General features: G+C 35.8%; 1 protein-coding gene across 3 annotated transcripts in view; it reads left to right on the top strand.

Moving 5' to 3' along the window:
- Positions 1–21,544, top strand: part of crlf1a (cytokine receptor-like factor 1a) — a 58,122-nt gene extending 36,578 nt beyond the window's left edge. The window contains exons 5-9 of one of the 3 annotated variants that reach the window (XM_062041341.1): positions 11,637–11,794; positions 14,212–14,286; positions 15,647–15,740; positions 20,717–20,901; positions 21,099–21,544. In XM_062041341.1, the coding sequence (XP_061897325.1) occupies positions 11,637–11,794; positions 14,212–14,286; positions 15,647–15,740; positions 20,717–20,901; positions 21,099–21,140 (554 nt within the window). In that variant the 3' untranslated portion in view covers positions 21,141–21,544. Of the gene's footprint in view, positions 1–11,636; positions 11,795–14,211; positions 14,287–15,646; positions 15,741–20,716; positions 20,906–21,000 lie in introns of all 3 variants that reach the window. The other 2 variants (XM_062041343.1, XM_062041342.1) reach the window with 2 other exon arrangements.
- The last annotated feature ends 376 nt before the right edge of the window (positions 21,545–21,920 follow it).

The raw sequence follows: 21,920 nt of genomic DNA, 5'->3' as shown, positions 1-21,920 counted from the left end.
TAAACACACGCTGAGAAATAGCTCCGTGCCTGCCTACTTTATGCGTTATAGATAAACCTATGGATAACGGAGACATATATAGTAGTCTCCTTTTCAGGTGAGAGAGGACGCTAAAGGCAGTGCCTTTAAGGCATGCCCCCAATATTGTTGTCCGGGTGGAAATCGGGAGAAATTCGGGATAATGGTTGCCCTGGGAGATTTTCGGAAGGGGCACTGAAATCCTTGAGTCTCCCGGGAAAATCGGGAGGGTTGGCAAGTATGACTGCAGTGGATGTTTGTTTTTTTCTATTCGTTTCAATGTTTTTGTCAAGAGTTATAATTTTCAGGGGGAAAACATGGTCCTGTTATGCAAAACACAAATGTCCACTGCAGAGGATGCTGCTTCTCTGTTAGTTAAATACGCTCAGCTTCTTCCTACTTTAGGTAGGTAGGTAGGTCTTTATTGCCATTGCACAAGTACAACGAAACTTTGTTTTCAGCACAAACGCGTTCTAGATTAGGCAAACAGTGTATAGGGTTACAGAACAGGAACGCTGATGGGTCGCCACAAGGACTTTGTGTCAATTCTAATTAGAACATTCCCAATAAACTAAACCAGTACCATTCATGTAAAGTTATGCACATTGTAGAAAAAAATTACCATGACAAATGCCTTGTTGATAACTACAGTGTATCCTGTCCGACATCTACTGGAGTGAAATATTTTATTAATTTGCAAGTTGATATCTTTTGTTCTGATTTACGCCTCGGGTTAATTAACCAGAGTCAACTGTAGTCACCGGGGGTGTATACAGTCTTTAATTATTAGAGGTGGGAATCTTTGGGCATCTCGTGATTCGATACCGATTCTTGGGGGGAGAATTTAATTTAGAATTGATTCTCAATTCAACAGAATTCTTCTAAATATTATTTGATATAATAATTATGATAAAACCGTTTCAAAATAGGTTACAAAAGCTCCTCATGGCTGCTGACGTATGACTTATATGTGCAGTGTTGGCCTACAAAAACTTTTTTTTAAATTTACAAAAATAACAGAACGATATTTATCAATAAAATAAAATAAATTGGAACAACCTCAAACCAATCTCACCTTTACAATAATTATGATAGAAGTTTACAAAGCAATTGAGAAGACATACAAATACAATACTAAAAAAAATTAAACCCCAAAAATAAAAGCAACAGTATCAATCATAATGCCAATAGTTGTTTTTAATCCATAAATGTACTCTTAAAAAAGTATTTAAATGTCAAATTATGAATCGATTTGAAATCGGAATAAATAAAAATTGCGATTTGGATGGGAATCAATTTTTTTGAGCACCTCTACTAAAAAAGAAATACATCAGGCAGCTGCCTACAGCTCTAGCTGGTAGTTATAAAAAAATTAAATAATAATAATGCCACAAGATGGCAGTAGCTGCATTTGAAGTATCCCAAGTGGTCAGCATCCAGCAGCTTTAACGTACCTCTGCATGCACTTTATAATGTTGGTGTAGTGTCTAAAGCCATCATTGGGTGAATGTGTGCGTGAAAAGGTGAATGTGATGTATAATGTAAAACGCTTTGTGTATCGTACAGGTATAAAACACTATATAAAATGATGGACAACTCACCATTTCTAAACGGTGTGTTTAGTCTGTGGCATATTGTAGACTATTAAACTAAAATAAAACATGAAATTAAAGCAAAAATGCGCAATGTAAAGTGAAAAAACTGAAATGTTGACACTAATAATAACTGAAAGCTAACATGCCAAGTTCATAGACAGTGGCCACTACAGTGGACATGTTCAAAAGCTGTTTTTGTTGTTGTCAAAGTTGCAAAAAAGTCACGCTAGTGTGTCATGCCATTCTCTGCCTCCCACTGGTCAGCTGTGTTAAGTGCACAAAACCCAATAAAAACGAGATGGTGGACAAAAGTATAGAATTGCAGAGAAATGGAGGAATATCTGTATTCCTTTGGGAATTTTAGTATTCTACAAGAGCCTTGGACCCCGACTTAAACAAGTTGAAAAACTTATTCGGGTGTTACCATTTAGTGGTCAATTGTACGGAATATGTACTTCACTGTGCAACCTACCAATAAAAGTCTCAATCAATCAATCAATCAATCAATCCTTACTGGTAAGCAACAACAAAGTAATTTTTGCAAACACATTTTAGTATTAATAATAATAATACCTGGGATTTATATAGTGCTTTTCTAAGTACCCAAAGTCGCTTTACATTTTAAAAACCCATCATTCATTCACACCTGGTGGTGGTAAGCTACTTTCGTAGCCACAGCTGCCCTGGGGTAGTCTGACGGAAGCGTGGCTGACAATTTGCGCCTACGGCCCCTCCGACCACCACCTATCATTCATTCAACATTCAATCACCGGTGTGAGCGGCACCGGGGGCAAGGGTGAAGTGTCCTGCCCAAGGACACAACGGCATGGTAAGAGGCGGGGAGCGAACCTGCAACCCTCAGGTTTCTGACACGGGCGCTCTACCCACTACGCCATGCCGCCCTAGTATTGATTTTATGATAGACGAAACTAATTAAACTGATTCTGATTGATGGGTCCAATATATTAGACATAATGCATTGCTGGATATATTTTGACTGACATTTATAGTATTGCTGCTGCAACTTGGTTGTTTCCGAAAATACTTCATCTGCAGTAAAAAAACAACTTGTGCTGTTAGAATGTACATTTAGTTTTTTATCAGAATGTAGCAATGTGTTTTGAGTATTTAGGGGCGTTCACACATTGGCAGTTTGGATGGCTGGTTCATGGCGTTTCTCAAACTACTGTGTACACAACAACAGCCTATATAGTACTGCCATCTAATGTCTTGGACATGCAACTGCATTGCAAATGAGACTTGCGTAATAGGAAACCCAGATATAACTGGACAGCACAGGTATTAGGATGTATACAGATGTTACATGACGGTGGTGTACAACCTCTTGTGCTATTAAAAATGTATTTTTTCACATTTTCATTTACACCAGGGATGTCCAAAGTGCGGCCCGGGGGCCATTTGCGGCCCGCAGGTCATTTTTTAATGGCCCCACGGCCCATTTTAAAATACGATTAAAAAAATAAAAACATAAAAAGTGGTATGAAAGACCAAACAGGTGAAATGTTACAAGAAAATGTTGCAATGTTTACTCTAATAACAAAGCTGCCATGCAGACTGTTTCTTTCTTTAAAAAAATAATAATGAATCAAAATCAATGTTATTATGAATTATTGACCTATCAAGGCTCCAATTACGTCACATTAAATATTGCACTTTGAGATATTTTTTGGGAAAATGTTGCATATTTTGTGTTTGCCATATAAAAAATTGAGTTTTTTTTTGTTTTGTTTTTTAAAGAAGGGCATAAAACAAACAAACAAAAAACATAAACAACAATACAACGTATAATTGACGGATGGATCTGAAGTTGATCTCGGGATTATTGTGTTAAAAGTAAACATATTGTGTTAAAAGTAAACAGTAAAAAAAATGTATAATTTATTTTGTAACACTTTAATGAGTAGGACCCTTTTGGTTCCCAGATAATTTTTGTGTGATTTGTTTTTAAGTGTCATTGCTCAAAAAATAATAATGAATTAAAATCAATGGTGTTATGAGTTATTGCCCTTTTTAAGGCTCCAATTATTATATAATCTGAAATATGCCTCTTAAAAATTTTATTGGGTGAAAATATTGCATATTTTGTGTTTTTTCCATAAAAAACAGGGTTTTCTTTGACAAAACGAGCATACGACTTAAATCTTTAAAAACGTTATATTGACAGATAGACCTAATGTTGATCTAGAGATAATACTGAATAATGACACATTTTAAATATTTTTTGGACCAAACCCCTCTGGGGTCCCCGGGATCAAGCCTGAGTAGAGGCCTTAATGTATATTTTTTATACATATATTGTATTATTGGTTTTTAAAATAAAAAAATATCAAAATGGCCCCCGCTTGCTTTGATTTTTCAGTGTGCGGCCCTCAGTGGAAAAAGTTTGGACACCCCTGATTTACACCAATTACATGTAGTACAGACAAGAGTATCAGTGAATACCGGTATCGATGAAAGAATATCAATATTGTTATCAGTATCAATTAAACCCTAACCATATACATCCCTAGTTTTAATCAGCTAATTTTTAAATGTTATATTAAAAGGGAACTGCACTTTTTTTTAAATGTTGCCTTTTGCTCACAATCATTATGAGACAAGAACACAAATGTCTTTTTTTCAGGATTTTAAAGATAACGGCCTGTAAAATTGCACGCTTCAATCAATCAATGTTTATTTATATAGCCCTAAATCACGAGTGTCTCAAAGGGCTGCACAAGCCACAACGACATCCTCGGTTCAGATCCCACATCAGGGCAAGGAAAAACTCAACCCAATGGGACAATGAGAAACCTTGGAGAGGACTGCAGATGTGGGGACCCCCCCTAGGGCGACCGGTGCCATGGACCTCGAGTGGATCTAGCATAATATTGTGAGAGTCCAGTCCATAGTGGGGCCAGCTGGAGACCATCCCAAGCGGAGACAGGTCAGCAGCTCAGATATGTCCCCAACCGATGCACAGGCGAGCGGTCCACCCCCGGTCCCGACTTTGGACAGCCAGCGCTTCAAATAATGACTCCTTTAAAGGCCTACTGAAATGAATTTTTTTTATTTAAACAGGGATAGCAGATCCATTCTATGTGTCATACTTGATCATTTCGCGATATTGCCATATTTTTGCTGAAAGGATTTAGTATAGAACAACGACGATAAAGTTCGCAACTTTTGGTCGCTGATAAAAAAAAGCCTTGCCTATACTGGAAGTAGCGTGACGTCACAGGAGGAAGGATTCCTCACAATTCCCCGTTGTTTACAATGGAGCGAGAGAGATTCTGACCGAGAAAGCGACGATTACCCCATTAATTTGAGCGAGGATGAAAGATTTGTGGATGAGGAACGTTAGAGTGAAGGACTAGAGTGTAGTGCAGGGTGTATCTTTTTTCGCTCTGACCGTAACTTAGGTACAAGGTCTCATTGGATTCCACACTTTCTCCTTTTTCTATTGTGGATCACGGATTTGTATTTTAAACCACCTCGGATACTATATCCTCTTGAAAATGAGAGTCGAGAACGCGAAATGGACATTCACAGTGACTTTTATCTCCACGACAATACATCGGTGAAGCTCTTTAGCTACAGAGCTAACGTGATAGCATCAGGCTCAAATGCAGATAGAAACAAAATTTAAAAAAACCCTGACTGGAAGGATAGACAGAAGATCAACAATACTATTAAACCATGAACATGTAAATACACAGTTAATAATTTCCAGCTTGGCGAAGCTTAACAATTGACGCTAACTTAGCTACGGAGCGGCGGCGGGCGTTGTAGCTTTCGACGACACCCCGGCCGCCATCAGAGTCGGCAAGAAACATATATTTCCCCAAAGCTACGTACGTGACATGCACATAGCGACACGCACGTACGGGCAAGCGATCAAATGTTTGGAAGCCAAAGCTGTACTCACGGTAGCGCGTCTGCTATCCAGCTCAAACACAACACAACCTCCTGATTGTGTTGCTGTAGTCCGCTGCTAATACACCGATCGCACCTACAACTTTCTTATTTGCAGTCTCCATTGTCCATTAAACAAATTGCAAAAGATTCACCAACACAGATGTCCAGAATACTGTGGAATTTTTCGATGAAAACAGAGCAGTTTGTATGGTGACACATTGGGTCCGAATACTTCCGTTGCCGTCGTGACGACACGCGCATACATCATCATACATAGACGTGTTCAACCGGAAGTTTAGCGGGAAATTTAAAATTGCACTTTATAAGTTAACCCGGCCGTATTGGCATGTGTTGCAATGTTAAGATTTCATCATTGATATATAAACTATCAGACTGCGTGGTCGGTAGTAGCGGGTTTCAGTTAAGGCTGCAGCTAACGATTATTTTTCTATCGATTAATCTATAGATTATTTTTTCGATTAATCGGTTAATCTATAGATTATTTTTTTCGATTAATCTATAGATTATTTTTCCTTTTACCGATTATTTTTTTATTCAAAATGAAGATGAAAAAATAAATGTAGGCCCGTTTTTTCAAAAGGCATGGCTTTTATTTACAAAAAAAAAGAAGTATGGCCACTCAGTCAACATTGACAACAACATGACTAAATATTCTGTAACAATGTAAACATTGTAAACTTTTAACATTTAACAAAATTAAAAGTAGCTTATTTGCTTTTTAATGTGCAAATATAAAAGTCAACATCCAGTGCAAATCTTAATATTCTGCAATAGTATAAGCATTTCAAAAGTAAAAGTATTGCTTATTTTGCTTTAAAATGTGCAAAAATAAAGATAAACATCCAATACAAAAAAGTGCAAAATGAAATATTCTGTAACAACAGTGTAAACATTTCAACAAAAGTGAAAGTATTGCTTATTTGCTAAAATGTGCAAAAATAAAGATAAACATCCAATACAAAAAAGTGCCAATCTAAAAATTCTGGAGCACTGTAAACATTAAGTATTGCTTTTAAAATGTGCAAAATAAACATCCAGTCCAACACAGTACACAATAACCAATTCTACTCATTCCAGTGAGTGACTAACAGTTGTAATGAAGAAAGGTTAGCATGTGTACATGTTTGGTTCTTTTCTTGTTTACAATATTCCCAGCAGCTGAAAATAGGCGCTCAGAAGGGGTCGATGTGGCTGGAACTGAGAGGTAATTAGCCTTCACCTCAAGCCAGGACTGCGAGTGAGCTGAGCTGCAGTTTATATTTCTAGAAGGTCAACGGGCTCATAGTGATGTTACTAGTAGTTGACTGGGAGGTGTTTATTATCATTTGGGGAGAGTCCGCTGCCTGATGCTCACCTGCTAAACACCTATCTGCTCCACGCTGAAGCGCTGACTACATGCGCTCTGAATACACACTGCTGATTGGCTGATAATGCTTCGTGTGTACCAATCAGATGGTTGTGTGGGTGGGACAATGCTGCGTGTGTACCAATCAGATGGTTGTGTGGGTGGGACAATGCTGCGTGTGTACCAATCAGATGGTTGTGTGGGTGGGACAATGCTGCGTGCTGAGACAGAGGCAGAGGAGCGAAGCAGCTTGTTAAGACTTTAGCAGCTAAAGTTAGCTTTAGCTTAGAAACTCGTTCGGTACACCCCCGTGCTGAACCGAAAGCCCCGTACCGAAACGGTTCAATACAAAACACGTACCGTTACACCCCTGGCAGATACAAATGACACATTCATGTTTTTGTGTAATGATGACAACGTATGCTCGCGCGGACGATTGACTAGTTGATTGTTTTCTTTTCAAATGTTCGTTCATAGCCGTTGTGCTGCTATGATAGGCCATTTCCGCTCGACACAGTGTGCATACAACAACATTATTAGGCCGTTTATTGAAATACTCCCACACTTTTGACCACTTTTGGCATGCTTTTCCCCCCTCGCTCGCATCGTCTGCTTTGATCGTCTGCTTTGCGGTCCGCCATGACGGTAGTGTGACGTAAATATGTGACGCGTCGACGCACAAAAACGGCGTCGACGTATTTACGTAACCGATGACGTCGACTACGTCAATGCGTCGTTTCAGCCTTAGTTTCAGTAGGCCTTTAATGTGCCCTATACTCCGGTGCGCCTAAAATATGAAAAAAGATCACAAATAGACCATTCATCGGCAGTGCGCCTTATAATCCGGTGCGCCCCATGGTCCGCAAAATACGGTAGTATGTTATCATAATGTGCCCCTGAAATGGTTGATGTATTGAATTTCTCAACGATTTTGCGCCTTTTCTACAAAATCCTCAGGAGATTATTTCGGCACAAATCGTATTATGGTTCAATATCCCCTGTAGTGTATTAGGTATAGAAGATGTTTTTAATCTCCTCGTGTTTGTTTTACTTCCTCGACCCAAGCAAAACCCACACAAATACTTTGTCAAGTCTTTCCCTTGGCTGACTCATTCTCGTCGGCCCCCCTGGAGGTGGTCGTGTTTGCTTAATGGTTAAGGCTGACAAAAGCGAACCCAAAACAAAGGGCGAGGAAAGTGAAAATAACAGTTAGCCTGTCAAAAAAAAGCCACCACTGAGACGTCGGAAGACCGCAAACCTCCGCGGAACCTTCAGTTTTCCGGATAAAGACATCAAGCCCACCAGTCGGAAATGGATTTGATTTCTCCGGCCTCTAACGTAAACGTGGCAGCCCCTAAAGCTACGACTGCTCTTACTTGATCCGGACCATCTGGCCTGTGATAGAGAAACCTTCTTGGAAGGCGAAGAAATAAACGTGTTCATTACCGTAACACACATTCCTTAATAATGACTTCTCACAAGGTGCGCTCGGCTAAACAGTGGCTCCGATTTCGACATGGAATTTGAACGGACATGCTTGTAGTAGTGAGGCTAAGAGGTTTTATGCAAGGCAGCTGCCGTTTTTTATTGTTTTTTAATGTCTAATACAGCCACCGGCAGAGCTTTGTTTTCTTTGGCACGGACTAAAAAAGGAGTGTTGAATATTAAAAAGAACATCCAAATAAATGCTAATGCTTCCAAATGGGACCCGCTACACTTCATTAGCGACATTGTCAGTTTAGGGAATTTCTTTCCCAAACAAAATGAAAAGAAAACATTGAAAGTCACATATTATTATAAAGTATAGGGTACTGAAAGTGTAATATAGCTTTGATGCGGGTATTTAGACAATTTAAAAATGCGGTTTTGTGTGTTAGTAGCTCCAATTCTAATAAGCTTTTGTGTATTTTATTCACTTTTTACATCCACACGGTAATTTCACTCTTATCCAACATAATATATTTCATATTATACATCAACAATGTTACATTAAGGAATTAGGACAGGAGGACACAAACGTTAGCAACACTAGCATTGCTATGTGAGCTACTGTATATACATATACATGTATATATACATATATATGTACATATATATACATATACAATATACACAGACATATACACATACAGTATATATAGATACATATATATGTGTATATATACATACATACACACATATACATATGTATATACATATACTGCACATATACATATAAATACATATACAGTGTATATGTGTGTGTGTATGTATATGTGTATATATATTATATATATATATATAAATAAAAATATATATACATATACAGTATACACAGACATATACACATACAGTATATATATACATATATATGGGTGTATATATATACATACAGGTACATATACACATACACATGTATATGTATACTCCACATATACATATAAATACATATATATGTATATATATATATATATATTCATATACACACACATATATATATATATATATATATATATATATATATATATATATATATATATATATATATATATATATATATATATATATATATATATATATATTAGGGCTGTGAATCTTTGGGTGTCCCACGATTTGAGTCAATATCGATTCTTGGGGTCACGATTCGATTCAAAATCGATTTTTTCCGATTCAACGCGATTCTCGATTCAAAAACGATATTTTCCCGATTCAAAAGGATTCTCTATTCATTCAATACATAGGATTTCAGCAGGATCTACCCCAGTCTGCTGACATGCAAGCAGAGTAGTAGATTTTTGTAAAAAGCTTTTATAATTGTAAAGGACAATGTTTTATCAACTGATTGCAATAATGTCAATTTGTTTTAACTATTAAATCAACCAAAAATATGACTTATTTTATCTTTGTGAAAATATTGGACACAGTGTGTTGTCAAACTTATGAGATGTGATGCAAGTGTAAGCCACTGTGACACTATTGTTCTTTTTTTATTTTTTTTATTTTTTATAAATGTCTAATGATAATGTCAATGAGTGATTTGTAATCACTGCTATGTTGAAATTGTAACTAATATTGATACTGTTGTTGATAATATTCATTTTTGTTTCACTACTTTTGGATTGTTCTGTGTCGTGTTTGTGTCTCCTCTCAACTGCTCTGTTTATTGCAGTTCTGAGTGTTGCTGGGTCGGGTTTGGTTTTGGAATTGAATTGCATTGTTATGGTATTGCTGTGTATTGTTTTGTTGGATTGATTCATTTTAAAAATGTATACATTTTTTTATTTTTTTTTATTTTTTATTGACATCCAGCATCAGACATTCCTATCCATTACATCATATTCACATAAATCATACATCTATTGTCTGCCCTAAATGTCAATATTTTTGTTTAAATGCCATCCATACCACCCCCCCAAAAAAAAGAAACAACAAAAAAACCAGGATTGGATTGATTAATTTAAAACATTTATACATTTTTAAAAATGAGAATCGATTCTGAATCGCACAACGTGAGAATCGTGATTCGAATTCGAATCGACTTTTTCCCACACCCCTAATACATGTACACATATCAGTGTTTCCCATAAACTGCCAAGATACCTGTGGCGGTGGGGGCGTGGCTATGGGCATGGTCACCATGACATCATCGTGTAATTTGCATAATTTACTACAATGATATGATTTTCTCTAAAAAGGCTAAAAAAAATTATACTTACTAATTAATAATAACAGTTTTGTTTTAAACGTCCATCCATCCATCCATCCATCCATCCATTTTACAATATAATTACAACACTTTATGTACATAATTATATACACATTTGAACAATAAGTTATTCACTGAAATATATTTATTAATTGTGGTTCTTACAAAAAATATATGTTATAAAATATAAAAGCTAAAATGTCTCTTAAACTTCTGCACCTTTAATAAGTGCATGCTAAATAATTTAACTTTAGCCTACTACTACAACCATATTATTTACCAGCAACATAAAGTGAAACAGAGGTAGAGGTGTCCTGCCACAGTCAGTAACAAATAAACAGAAAACAGTAGTGGTCAAATACAAATAAGGCAACAAGAGAAGTATCCTACACTTCTTTTTCCCACACATACATATATATATATATATATATATATATATATATATATATATATATATATATATATACACAGTATTTATACAAATATATTTTATGTCAAAAAACAAGAGAAGTGAATAAAAAGCACCCTGATTGGCAACCAGGGACAGGTGAGGCAGCCAGCAATCAGAGTAGTGGCAGAGGCAAACAGGAAGTGGAAAACAAAATTAAGAGTGCTGGCCAGGAAATACATACAGAAACTAATCATAAAATCCAAACTGTCATGCAAGATCGTGACAATTTTTCGGATTTGTTATCTTAAAAAACAATAACAACTGTGCAGTTGTCCTAAGAAACACATGGCAGTTATCACTCACAATAATATATATTAAGAAGCGGGACAGGAGGACACAAATGTCAATAACATTACTATAGCACTCAGTAGCTATGTGAGCTACGTGTGCTAACATTTGAATAGCCACGTCAACTCGGTTATACGGAGATGCCTGCACTCAAAGATTTATTTTATGATGTGTAGCGAAGCCCGCTTATTTAATTATGTATTTTTTTCAACTAACTGTCAACTGTGACACGGTTGGCTTTTACATAGTGAAGGTTCATCTCTTCGTCGGCGTTATTGAACTCACATTAACTTCTCTGGTCTGGTTCCTTTCCAGTGACCACGGACCCTCCATCGGGTGTGACTGTGAGTCGCGTTGGGCAGTTGGAGGACCAGCTGAGCGTTCGCTGGGAGGCACCGCCGGCCCTCAAAGACTTCCTGTTTCAGGCCAAGTACCAGATCCGCTACAGACTGGAGGACAGCCAAAACTGGAAGGTAAAGCACAATTACAATTACACAGCAACACGAACATGACAAGCTATTTACAATTTCAAAAAAACCTCAGAAATTGAAGACAAATTATAATTAAATAATCATTATTAATATTTTCAATAAATACAAAATGTCATTGCATCATTAAAGAAATAATTGATCATCAGCGAATATCAACGGAATTGCTCTGATCCTTTTTGGTTTCCCTGTTCCCGATTCAGGAAAGTGTGCCCCAAAATAACGGAGGAAGGACAGGGAGGATCGGAAGAAACAGAAAGTTGTATAATTGTGTGAATGCTATATTCAAGCCAACATGTATTACGGTTCCGAAAATTCCCGGAATTACTAGGAATTTTACCCTACTGAAAATGAATGGCCAACATACAGACTTTTACACATCCCTCATTTCTCAACGGATTTCAACATTTCCAAAGCTCTTGTTAGTCAACTGCTAACATGTGCATGTTAGCATGATAGCATGCTAACATTAGCATGCTGACTTTTTACAGTAATTTGATTTCTCAGTTGTGCACCTTGGAGTCACATAACTTTGTATGTGACACATGACAATGTAGAAAGTTAGTATGTTAGCGTTAGCATGCTAACTTTAGCAAGCGTTTATTCCAGAGTCATATAACTTGGCACTTGACATATGCTAACTTTAAGCATGCAGATGTTATCGTGCTAGCATGCTAACCTTTTAAGCCGATTTTGCTGCCGTACACGTCAGAGTCATTTAACGTGGTACGTGACATATATTAACTGTTAGCATGCTAACGTTAGCATATTTTTAGCAAAATTGTACAACCCTTTACCCCAGAGTCGTATAACTTGGTATTTCACATATGCTAACTGTTAAAATGCTAACGTTAGCATTCTAACATTATCATGCCTGATTTTATTTAGCTAATTTGTGTATTCTAACCGTTGGCATGTTGACGTAAGCATTTCTGTTCAACTTGCGAATATGGGCATCTTGCGCGTTTACGCGGCTTGCATTCACACGCATTTCCTCCCAAAATTGCAAATTCTAGTTATGAGTTACAACTGGAGATGTCCGATAATATCGGACCGCCGATAATATCGGCCGATAAATGCTTTAAAATGTAATATCGGAAATTATCGGTATCGGTTTCAAAAAGTTACATTTATGACTTTTTAAAACGTCGCTGTGTACACGGACGTAGGGAGAAGTACAGAGCGCCAATAAACCTTAAAGGCGCTGTCTTTGCATGCCGGCCCAGTCACATAATATCAACGGCTTTTCACACACACAAGTGAATGCAAGGAATGCTTGGTCAACAGCCATACAGGTCACACTGAGGGTGGCCGTATAAACAACTTTAACACTGTTACAAATATGCGCCACACTGTGAACCCACACCAAACAAGAATGACAAACACATTTCGGGAGAACATCGACACCGTAACACAACAGAACAAATACCCAGAACCCCTTGCAGCACTAACTCTTCCGGGACGCTACAATATACACCCCCCGCTACTCCCTACCCCACTAACCCTGCCCACCTCAACCTCCTCATGCTCTCTCAGGGAGAGCATGTCCCAAATTCCAAGCTGCTGTTTTGAGGCATGTTAAAAAAAAATAATGCACTTTGTGACTTCAATAATAAATATGGCAGTGCCATGTTGGCATTTTTTTCCATAACTTGAGTTGATTTATTTTGGAAAACCTTGTTACATTGTTTAATGCATCCAGTGGAGCATCACAACAAAATTAGGCATAATAATGTGTTAATTCCACGACTATATATCGGTATCGGTTGATATCGGAATCGGTAATTAAGAGTTGGACAATATCGGATATCGGCAAAAAAGACATTATCGGACATCTCTAATCTAAACTTAACTCTAAAGCACCACTAAACAAACCAATTTACTAAATATTTTAATTTTGCATCAAAGTGACAAACCTTTTTCACTATAGCGCCATCTGGTGGTTGCTTGTCTGTATAAAGGAATGAATGACAAATAGCGTGTTGGATTCCGTGGTGATTAAAGCTGCATTACGTGGCCGAGTGGATGAGACCCGAGACCACGTGGACCGCTTCTCATGGTGAGGTCACGCTGGTAATGTCTTCAATATGGCTGCCGGGCTCCTTCCTGTCATGATAATTATTACATGTTCTATGATGGTGCGCTGCATTATTTATTCATCTCCTGTTTATTTGCCTGTGGTTTAATAGCTCAGCACATGTGACTGATTTGTCTCCCTCTGCGTGCTCTTCTACGCGCTGATCCACAGCAGAAATGTTTCCATAAACACGCTGATCAGGAGCCACTAAACAAACACGCTCTGCAAACATATTTGTGGTTGGCGTCTGATTGAAGCTTTGATGTTGGATTGATTTATTTATTATTATCATTATTAATCCTGTTTGTTCTTCACTGACCCGCAGGTGATGGATGACGTCGGCAATCAGACATCTTGCAGACTGGCGGGACTCAGACCTGGAACTGTGTACTTTGTGCAGGTAGATAGCGGTGTTATTTATTTATATATTTTTTTTAAATTATTAGAATATTGTTGCTAGTAGCATTGTTATTATTGGTAGAATTCTGTTGGAATTATTATTATCAATATCATCATTGTCATTATAATTTTTATTTAGAACATTATTGTTAGTATTACCATTATTATCACTATCATAATTATAAATATTATTAGCGTTATTGTTATTACTTGATTACTATTATTATTAATATTAATATCATTACATACTATACATTACCTTTTGCACTATATTAATTTATACTATGTGTTGTCAACTTTGTACTTTTTTTTTTTTTTTTTTTTTTTATGTCATTGCCTGAAATAAATAAATCAATAAATGAAAAAGAAATACAAATCATTAACATTATTAAACGTTTATTTGTATCATTGTTAGAATTATTATTATTAGCACGATTATTTTAGCATGATAATTATCAGGATTGTTTTTAATAACATGATTATTTTATTTTATTATTATTAGCATTGTAATTATTAACATATTTGTATTATCATTACTAATACATTAATATTATTGTAGGCAATAACATTGTCACTATCATAATTATATATTAATATGAGCATTATTGTTGTCATTAGCATTATTACATTGTTATTATTGTTAGTATTATTATCATGATTATCAACTTGATTATTTTAGCATGATTATCATTTCATGATTATTTTTAGCAATACTATTTTAACCTGATTATTATCAAAAAGATTGTTTTAGCATGATTGATATTATTATGATTATTTTTAGTATGATAAATATTGTCTTTGTATGATTGTTATTAACATCAGTCATGATTATTATTATTAGCATGATTGTTATTATTATAATTATTTTTAGTATGATAAATATTGTCATTGTATGATTGTTATTAGCATAAGTCATTAACATGATTATTATTAGCATTATCATTATTAACATTAGTGTTATAAATAACATTATTGTTAGCTACAACATTACTATCACTATCATATAATATTATCATTATTGTTATCATTACTATTACATGCAATAATTTAATTAGCATGATTCCTTTTTTATTGTGTTATTGTTATTATTATTATATTAATCATTATTTTAGCATGATTATTATTATGAACATTATTGTTAGCTTTAGCATTTTTAATAATAATAATAAATTGTTAGCTTTTTTATTATATTATTAGCATCATTATCATTGGCAAAGTTATATTTTTTCATGATAGTATTGTTACAATTATTATTATTAGCCTGATTATTTTTAGTTTGATGACAACTATTATTATTTGCATTAATTTTAATGTATTATTATTAGTGTTTTTCCATGTGGCTAATGTTTATCCCCGTGTAGGTGCGGTGTAACCCAGTGGGGATCTACGGGTCTCGCAAGGCTGGAATCTGGAGTGAGTGGAGTCATCCCACTGCTGCATCCACGCCTCACAGTGGTGAGCATGCACACAGAAATTGGAGTAAAAATACCATAAATAAATATCCCAAAACAATTATGATCAGCAAAAAAATTTGCAAAAATATGAAGAAAAGTCTGCACAAAATTATCATAAGAAAATAAAATATTTTTAATTCTGAATGTACATGTTTAAAAACATGATTATTATTACAAATATCAAAATTCTCAGCTCAAAATTACTGTTAAATAAAAATTGCTTACGTCTAAAAAATTGCTTACGTCTAAGTAGCAAATAAAACTAAATATATTTAAGCATTAAACAAGTATAAATATTAAAAATATTATATACAATTGGAAAAATGACTGCCAAAAAAATACACATTAGTGTAAAATGATAAGTTATTATTTATACCCTGCCAAATTGATCTAAATCCAAATTAAAATAAATATATGACCGAAAACACACAAAATGTAATAAATACATAATAAATCATAGGGTAAACATAAAAAAAAACAAAAAACAAATCCAACATGAATCAAAAAATATTGAAAAATATGTGACATTGCTGGTTTATGTGCAGAGGAGCATGTTCAGCAGCGCACAATCACAGAGTACTTACAAGCAGACACAGTGTGTAGACAGAAAAGGGAGAACTGACGCATTTTGGCTTAAAAACTAACGATAAAGGTGAAGTTATAACACTGAAACACCCTCAGGAAGAGGTGCTTTAAGACATGGCTAGCCAGCTAGCAGCTAAAGTCAAGCCCCAGTCTGCAGTGTTTTAGCTACTTCTAAATCACTAATCCTCGCCTCCATGGCGACAAATAAAGTATGTTTCTTACAAGTATCATCCCTGCAGGACGAGGAATAGCTAAACATGCTTCACTACACACCGTAGCTCACCGGTGTCACAATGTAAACAAACGCCATGGGTGGATCTCCACCTTACATCCACTGTATTGATACCAAGTACAGGTGCGTATCTAGTCGATACTACTCTGATTACATCTATATTTTTTAGCATCACAAAATCTTTTTTCCTTTCTTAAAAATGCATATTATGTTTATAAACTCAGGAAATATGTCCCTTAACACATGACGACTTTGAATATGACCAATGTATGATCCTGTATCGACTTGGTATCGGATTGATACCCACATTTGTGGTATCATCCAAAACTAATGTAAAGCATCCAAACAACAGAAAAATAAGTGATTATTACATTTTAACAGAAGTGTAGATAAACATGTTAAAAGAGAAAGTAAGCAGATATTAACAGTAAATGAACAAGTAGATTAATAATCCATTTTCTACCACTTGTCCTTAATAATGTTGACAAAATAACAAAATGAAAAATGACACAATATGTTACTGCACATGTCAGCAGACTAAATTAGGAGCCTTTGTTTGCTTACCGTATTTTTCGGAGTATAAGTCGCTCCGGAGTATAAGTCGCACCGGCCGAAAATGCATAATAAAGAAGGGAAAAAATGTACTGTATATAAGTCGCACTGGAGTATAAGTCGCATTTTTGGGGGAAATGTATTTGATAAAATCCAACACCAGGAATAGACATTTGAAAGGCAATTTAACATAAATAAAGAATAGTGAACAACAGGCTGAATAAGTGTACGTTATATGAGGCATAAATAACCAACTGAGAACGTGCCTGGTATGTTAACGTCACATATGGTAAAAGTCATTCAAATAACTATAACATATAGAACATGCTATACGTTTACCAAACAATCTGTCACTCCTAATCGTTAAATCCCATGAAATATTACACGTCTAGTCTCTTACGTGAATGAGCTAAATAATATTATTTGATATTTTTACGGTAATGTGTTAATAATTTCACACAAGTCGCTCCTGAGTATAAGTTGCACCCCCGGCCAATCTACGAAAAAAACTGCGACTTTTTGTCCGAAAAATACGGTACTAACTACTAAAAGACAAGTTGTCTTGTATGTTCACTATTTTCTTTAAGGACTTAACTGCAATAAGAAACATATGTTTAATGTACCCTAAGATGTTTTGTTAAAATAAAGCCTACAATGCCATGTTTTGTGGTCCCTTTTATTTAGAAAAGTATCGAAAAGTACTGAAAGGTATCAAAATACATTTTGGTACCGGTACCAGTACCAAAATATTGGTATTGTGACAACACTAATATATACACTACCGTTCAAAAGTTTGGGGTCACATTGAAATGTCCTTATTTTTTAAGGAAAAGCACTGTACTTTTAAATGAAGATAACTTTAAACTAGTCTTAACTTTAAAGAAATACACTCTATACATTGCTAATGTGGTAAATGACTATTCTAGCTGCAAATGTCTGGTTTTTGGTGCAATATCTACATAGGTGTATAGAGGCCCATTTCCAGCAACTATCACTCCAGTGTAGGGATGATGTTTGATAAGGAATTATCGAGTTCGAGCCTATTATCGAATCCTCTTATCGAACCGATTCCTTATCGATTCTCTTATCGAGTCCAGATAGGTTGTTGTATATGGAAAAAAACACACAATATTTGGTTTAACAAAAGCTCACTTTTATTATATGATAAAAAAATAAAATCTAATGAATAAATAAATATTGACTGTTACCCACCTAAAAAAATAAAATAAAATAAATAAATATTGACTGTTGTTACCCAAAGTATATTAAGTGGGATTTTTCAGAGAAACAAATATATACAGTAACACAAAAACAACCTGTCTCTGTGATCACTATAGGTGTATAAATAATAATATAGTGTTAAATAAAATCAGTCCCTTGGGCACAAAACTGAAAATAATACAGCTCTCCAAAAAGTGCACTTCTGCTGCTATTTGACATAACTGTTTGTTATGATGCTTTGACATTTTTGCACTTTATTTCTTTATTGAAAGAACATTCTATGAAGAGAAAAGTTCTTTGCAAATGTGGTTACAATGCTAATAAATGAAAAGTTAAAGCTAAAAAAAGAAATACACTTTATTGAGTTAACATTATTTCTTTATGGGGGAAAAATGTTATGAGCTAGAGAATATAACAACTACACTACCCAGCATGCAACGGGAGTTACGAGCATGCGCGGTAGCCCCGAAAAGTGTTGCATGTTGCCACGCTGTGAAAGTAAACGTCAAGAACTCAGCCAACACGCCTCGTCTGCATTATTTATAATTAGACAGACAACACATCTACAGTGTGATTTTGTTTTGTTTACAAGGAAAGAAAAACAAAAGTTAAAAAAGGGAGATATGTTGTATATATATGTATGTGCTGCGGTTGTTTTAAGAACGTTGCGACAGCTGCCGTAAAGGAGGTGCGTTGCTATGTTTCCGGTTGGTCGTAAAAGTGTTCGTCATGTGTTTTACCCTGCTAAAATCTCTCAGTAAAGTTATTCAATGGATTATAGCTTTTGTTTTGAACTTTATTACACCTTGGAGCGCTTTTTCCCGTCCATTGTTTTCCTGCTTTCGCTATCTGCGCCTAATGATTGAGCTACGTGACGTCATTTATTGTGATGTCCCACGGAGCATTTCTGGTCGGGACGGGATTCAAATAAATAATCAACTCTTTTCCTTTACTATAGTGGTCTCGATAACGGGTACCGGTTCTCAAAAAGGGATTCGAGTCCGAGGACTCGGTTCTTTTCTTATCAAACAACCGGGAAAACCGGTTTCGAGTATCATCCCTACTCCAGTGTTCTAATGGTACAATGTGTTTGCTCATTGGCTCAGAAGGCTAATTGATGATTAGAAAACCCTTGTGCAATCATGTTCACGCATCTGAAAACAGTTTAGCTCGTTACAGAAGCTACAAAACTGACCTTCCTTTGAGCAGATTGAGTTTCTGGAGCATCACATTTGTGGGGTCAATTAAACGCTCAAAATGGGCAGAAAAAGAGAACTTTCATCTGAAATTCGACAGTCTATTCTTGTTCTTAGAAATGAAGGCTATTCCACAAAATTGTTTGGGTGACCCCAAACTTTTGAACGGTAGCGTATATATATATATATTAGGGCTGCAACAACTAATCAATTAAATCGATTAAAATTGCTTATAAAAATGGTTGGCGATTAATTTAGTCATCGATTCGTTGGATCTATGCTATGCGCAGAGGCATTTTTTTTTTGTATTATTTTTTTTTTTTTAAATAAACCTTTATTTATAAACTGCAACATGTACAAACAGCTGAGAAACAATAATCAAAATAAGTATGGTGCCAGTATGCTGTTTTTTTTCCCAATAAAATACTGGAAAGGATAGAAATGTAGTTTGTCTCTATCAGATTATTAATCGAAGTAATAATCGACAGATTAATCGATTATCAAATTAATCGTTAGTTGCAGCCCTAATATATATACCGTATTTTCCGCACTATAAGGCGCACCGGATTATAAAGTGCACCTTCAATGAATGGCCTATTTTAAAACTTTGTTCATATATAAGGCGCACTGCATTATAAGGCGCATAGAATAGACGCTACAGTAGAGGCTGGGGTTGCGAGACCTGTTGTGGCTCAATATTGGTCCATATATAAGGCGCACTATCAGCTTTTGAGAAAATTGGAGGTTTTTAGGTGCGCCTTATAGTGCGGAAAATACGGTATATATATATATACCTGTATATATATATAAATAATCCGTTCATGAATGAGTATATCCGTTCGGCCACCGTGTTCAATGGAGAAATTGTTTTGAACGGTAGTGTACATATAAATATAAAACCACTGATGCAGTGTTACTGAAAGAAAATCTGCATCAAAACATGGCAACTTTGGGGGAAAAAAATCCACGCCAAATTAGGCATTTTAAGCCGAGACATAGAAAAATGTGTTGTGAATACAAATGTGGGATGCGATGAAAACAAAAGTGAAATCACAGCCATGTTGAGACCCATAAAAGAAAAATGTGAGCCAAACAAGAATCACTGGCATCCACGTTGGAAACGATCAAAGTCTACGATTAAAAACAAGGAGATCAATTTTGCGCTCATTTCTGATTGGATTTTGTGCGCAGAGCGCTTCATGTCGGGCTCCTGCGATTCCAAAACGAGCGGCGACTCCAACTCCACGCTGCGGCGGGAGCTGAAGCAGTTCTTCGGCTGGGTGCGCAAACACGCTTACGGCTGCAGCAGCATGTCCATGAAGCTGTACGACCAGTGGAGGGTGCTCATGCAGAAGTCGCACAAAGCACGCAACCAGGTAGGTAAGCATCACTAATGTGGCGAGCGCACACACACACACACACGCACACACGCCCCAAACGGCTAATTTGTAACAGATTCTGTCGTGTTCATTTAGGTTCTCCAAGGGGATAAATCGTAGCACATGCTGCTGCTGCCTTTTTTCATCTGCTTTTTTTCACTTTTTTTAATTTTTTTTTTTTACAAATCCAACAGCAGAAATCCCAGAAAAGAGGAACAGAGTGTGATTTGGGGTGAAATGACAAAAACACGTTTGTATTCCTGCAGAGGACATCCAGAGTTAATCCTAATTTTCCCGTCAAGACAAGCACTGGCTTGCATGAAACGCTTGCAAGATGACTGACAAGGCAAAGAGGACACATAATCAAAGGAATTTGGTGGAATTTTGGACACTGACTGAACCCAAGAAGGCAGGAAAAACACTTTTTTGTTTAAACCCTGCAGCTCCAATGCGACACCCAGTGGCCACTCAGTGGCAATGCAAACGCGTTGAAATGATCATGCTGTATTTTTTTTTGTCATGAACATTGCCTGCCTTTTATTTTTCTACCAAATCCTACCGCTATATTTAAAATATGTATAAAGTTTTATTTCTTAAGTTATGTTTAGCTCCCTGAATAAATATTAATGACTGAACGCTGCATTGACCAATTAGTCCGTGTGTTTTTTGTTAGGAAATAAAGAAAACTATGTCGCCTGCATTAATGGGCAGAAATGTTAAAGAAAAAAGCTATTAAAAAAAATATCTTGATAAATAAATGAAAAAAACATAATATTTTTGTGTACCCAGATAAAGAAGCCAATTTTCCCTTGTGCATGTTCATAAATCTAAAAAACACTTTAAGACCAATGTCTTGGAAAAATATATCACTCTTGAATCAACACAGTAGTTAATACTATGATCAATGTTAATTAAAAACTAAATGTGGGATATAGATAATAATGGAAGTATAATTGTTTGTATATAGTGTATAATTGGTGCAAAGGTTTATAACATGTGTACAAGGATATTTCACA

The sequence above is a fragment of the Entelurus aequoreus genome, linkage group LG03 (assembly GCF_033978785.1).
Source record: "Entelurus aequoreus isolate RoL-2023_Sb linkage group LG03, RoL_Eaeq_v1.1, whole genome shotgun sequence".
Taxonomy (NCBI): Eukaryota; Metazoa; Chordata; class Actinopteri; order Syngnathiformes; family Syngnathidae; genus Entelurus; species Entelurus aequoreus.
Note: the sequence above shows the minus strand (reverse complement) of the source record. Positions and strands in the feature narration are given on the sequence as shown.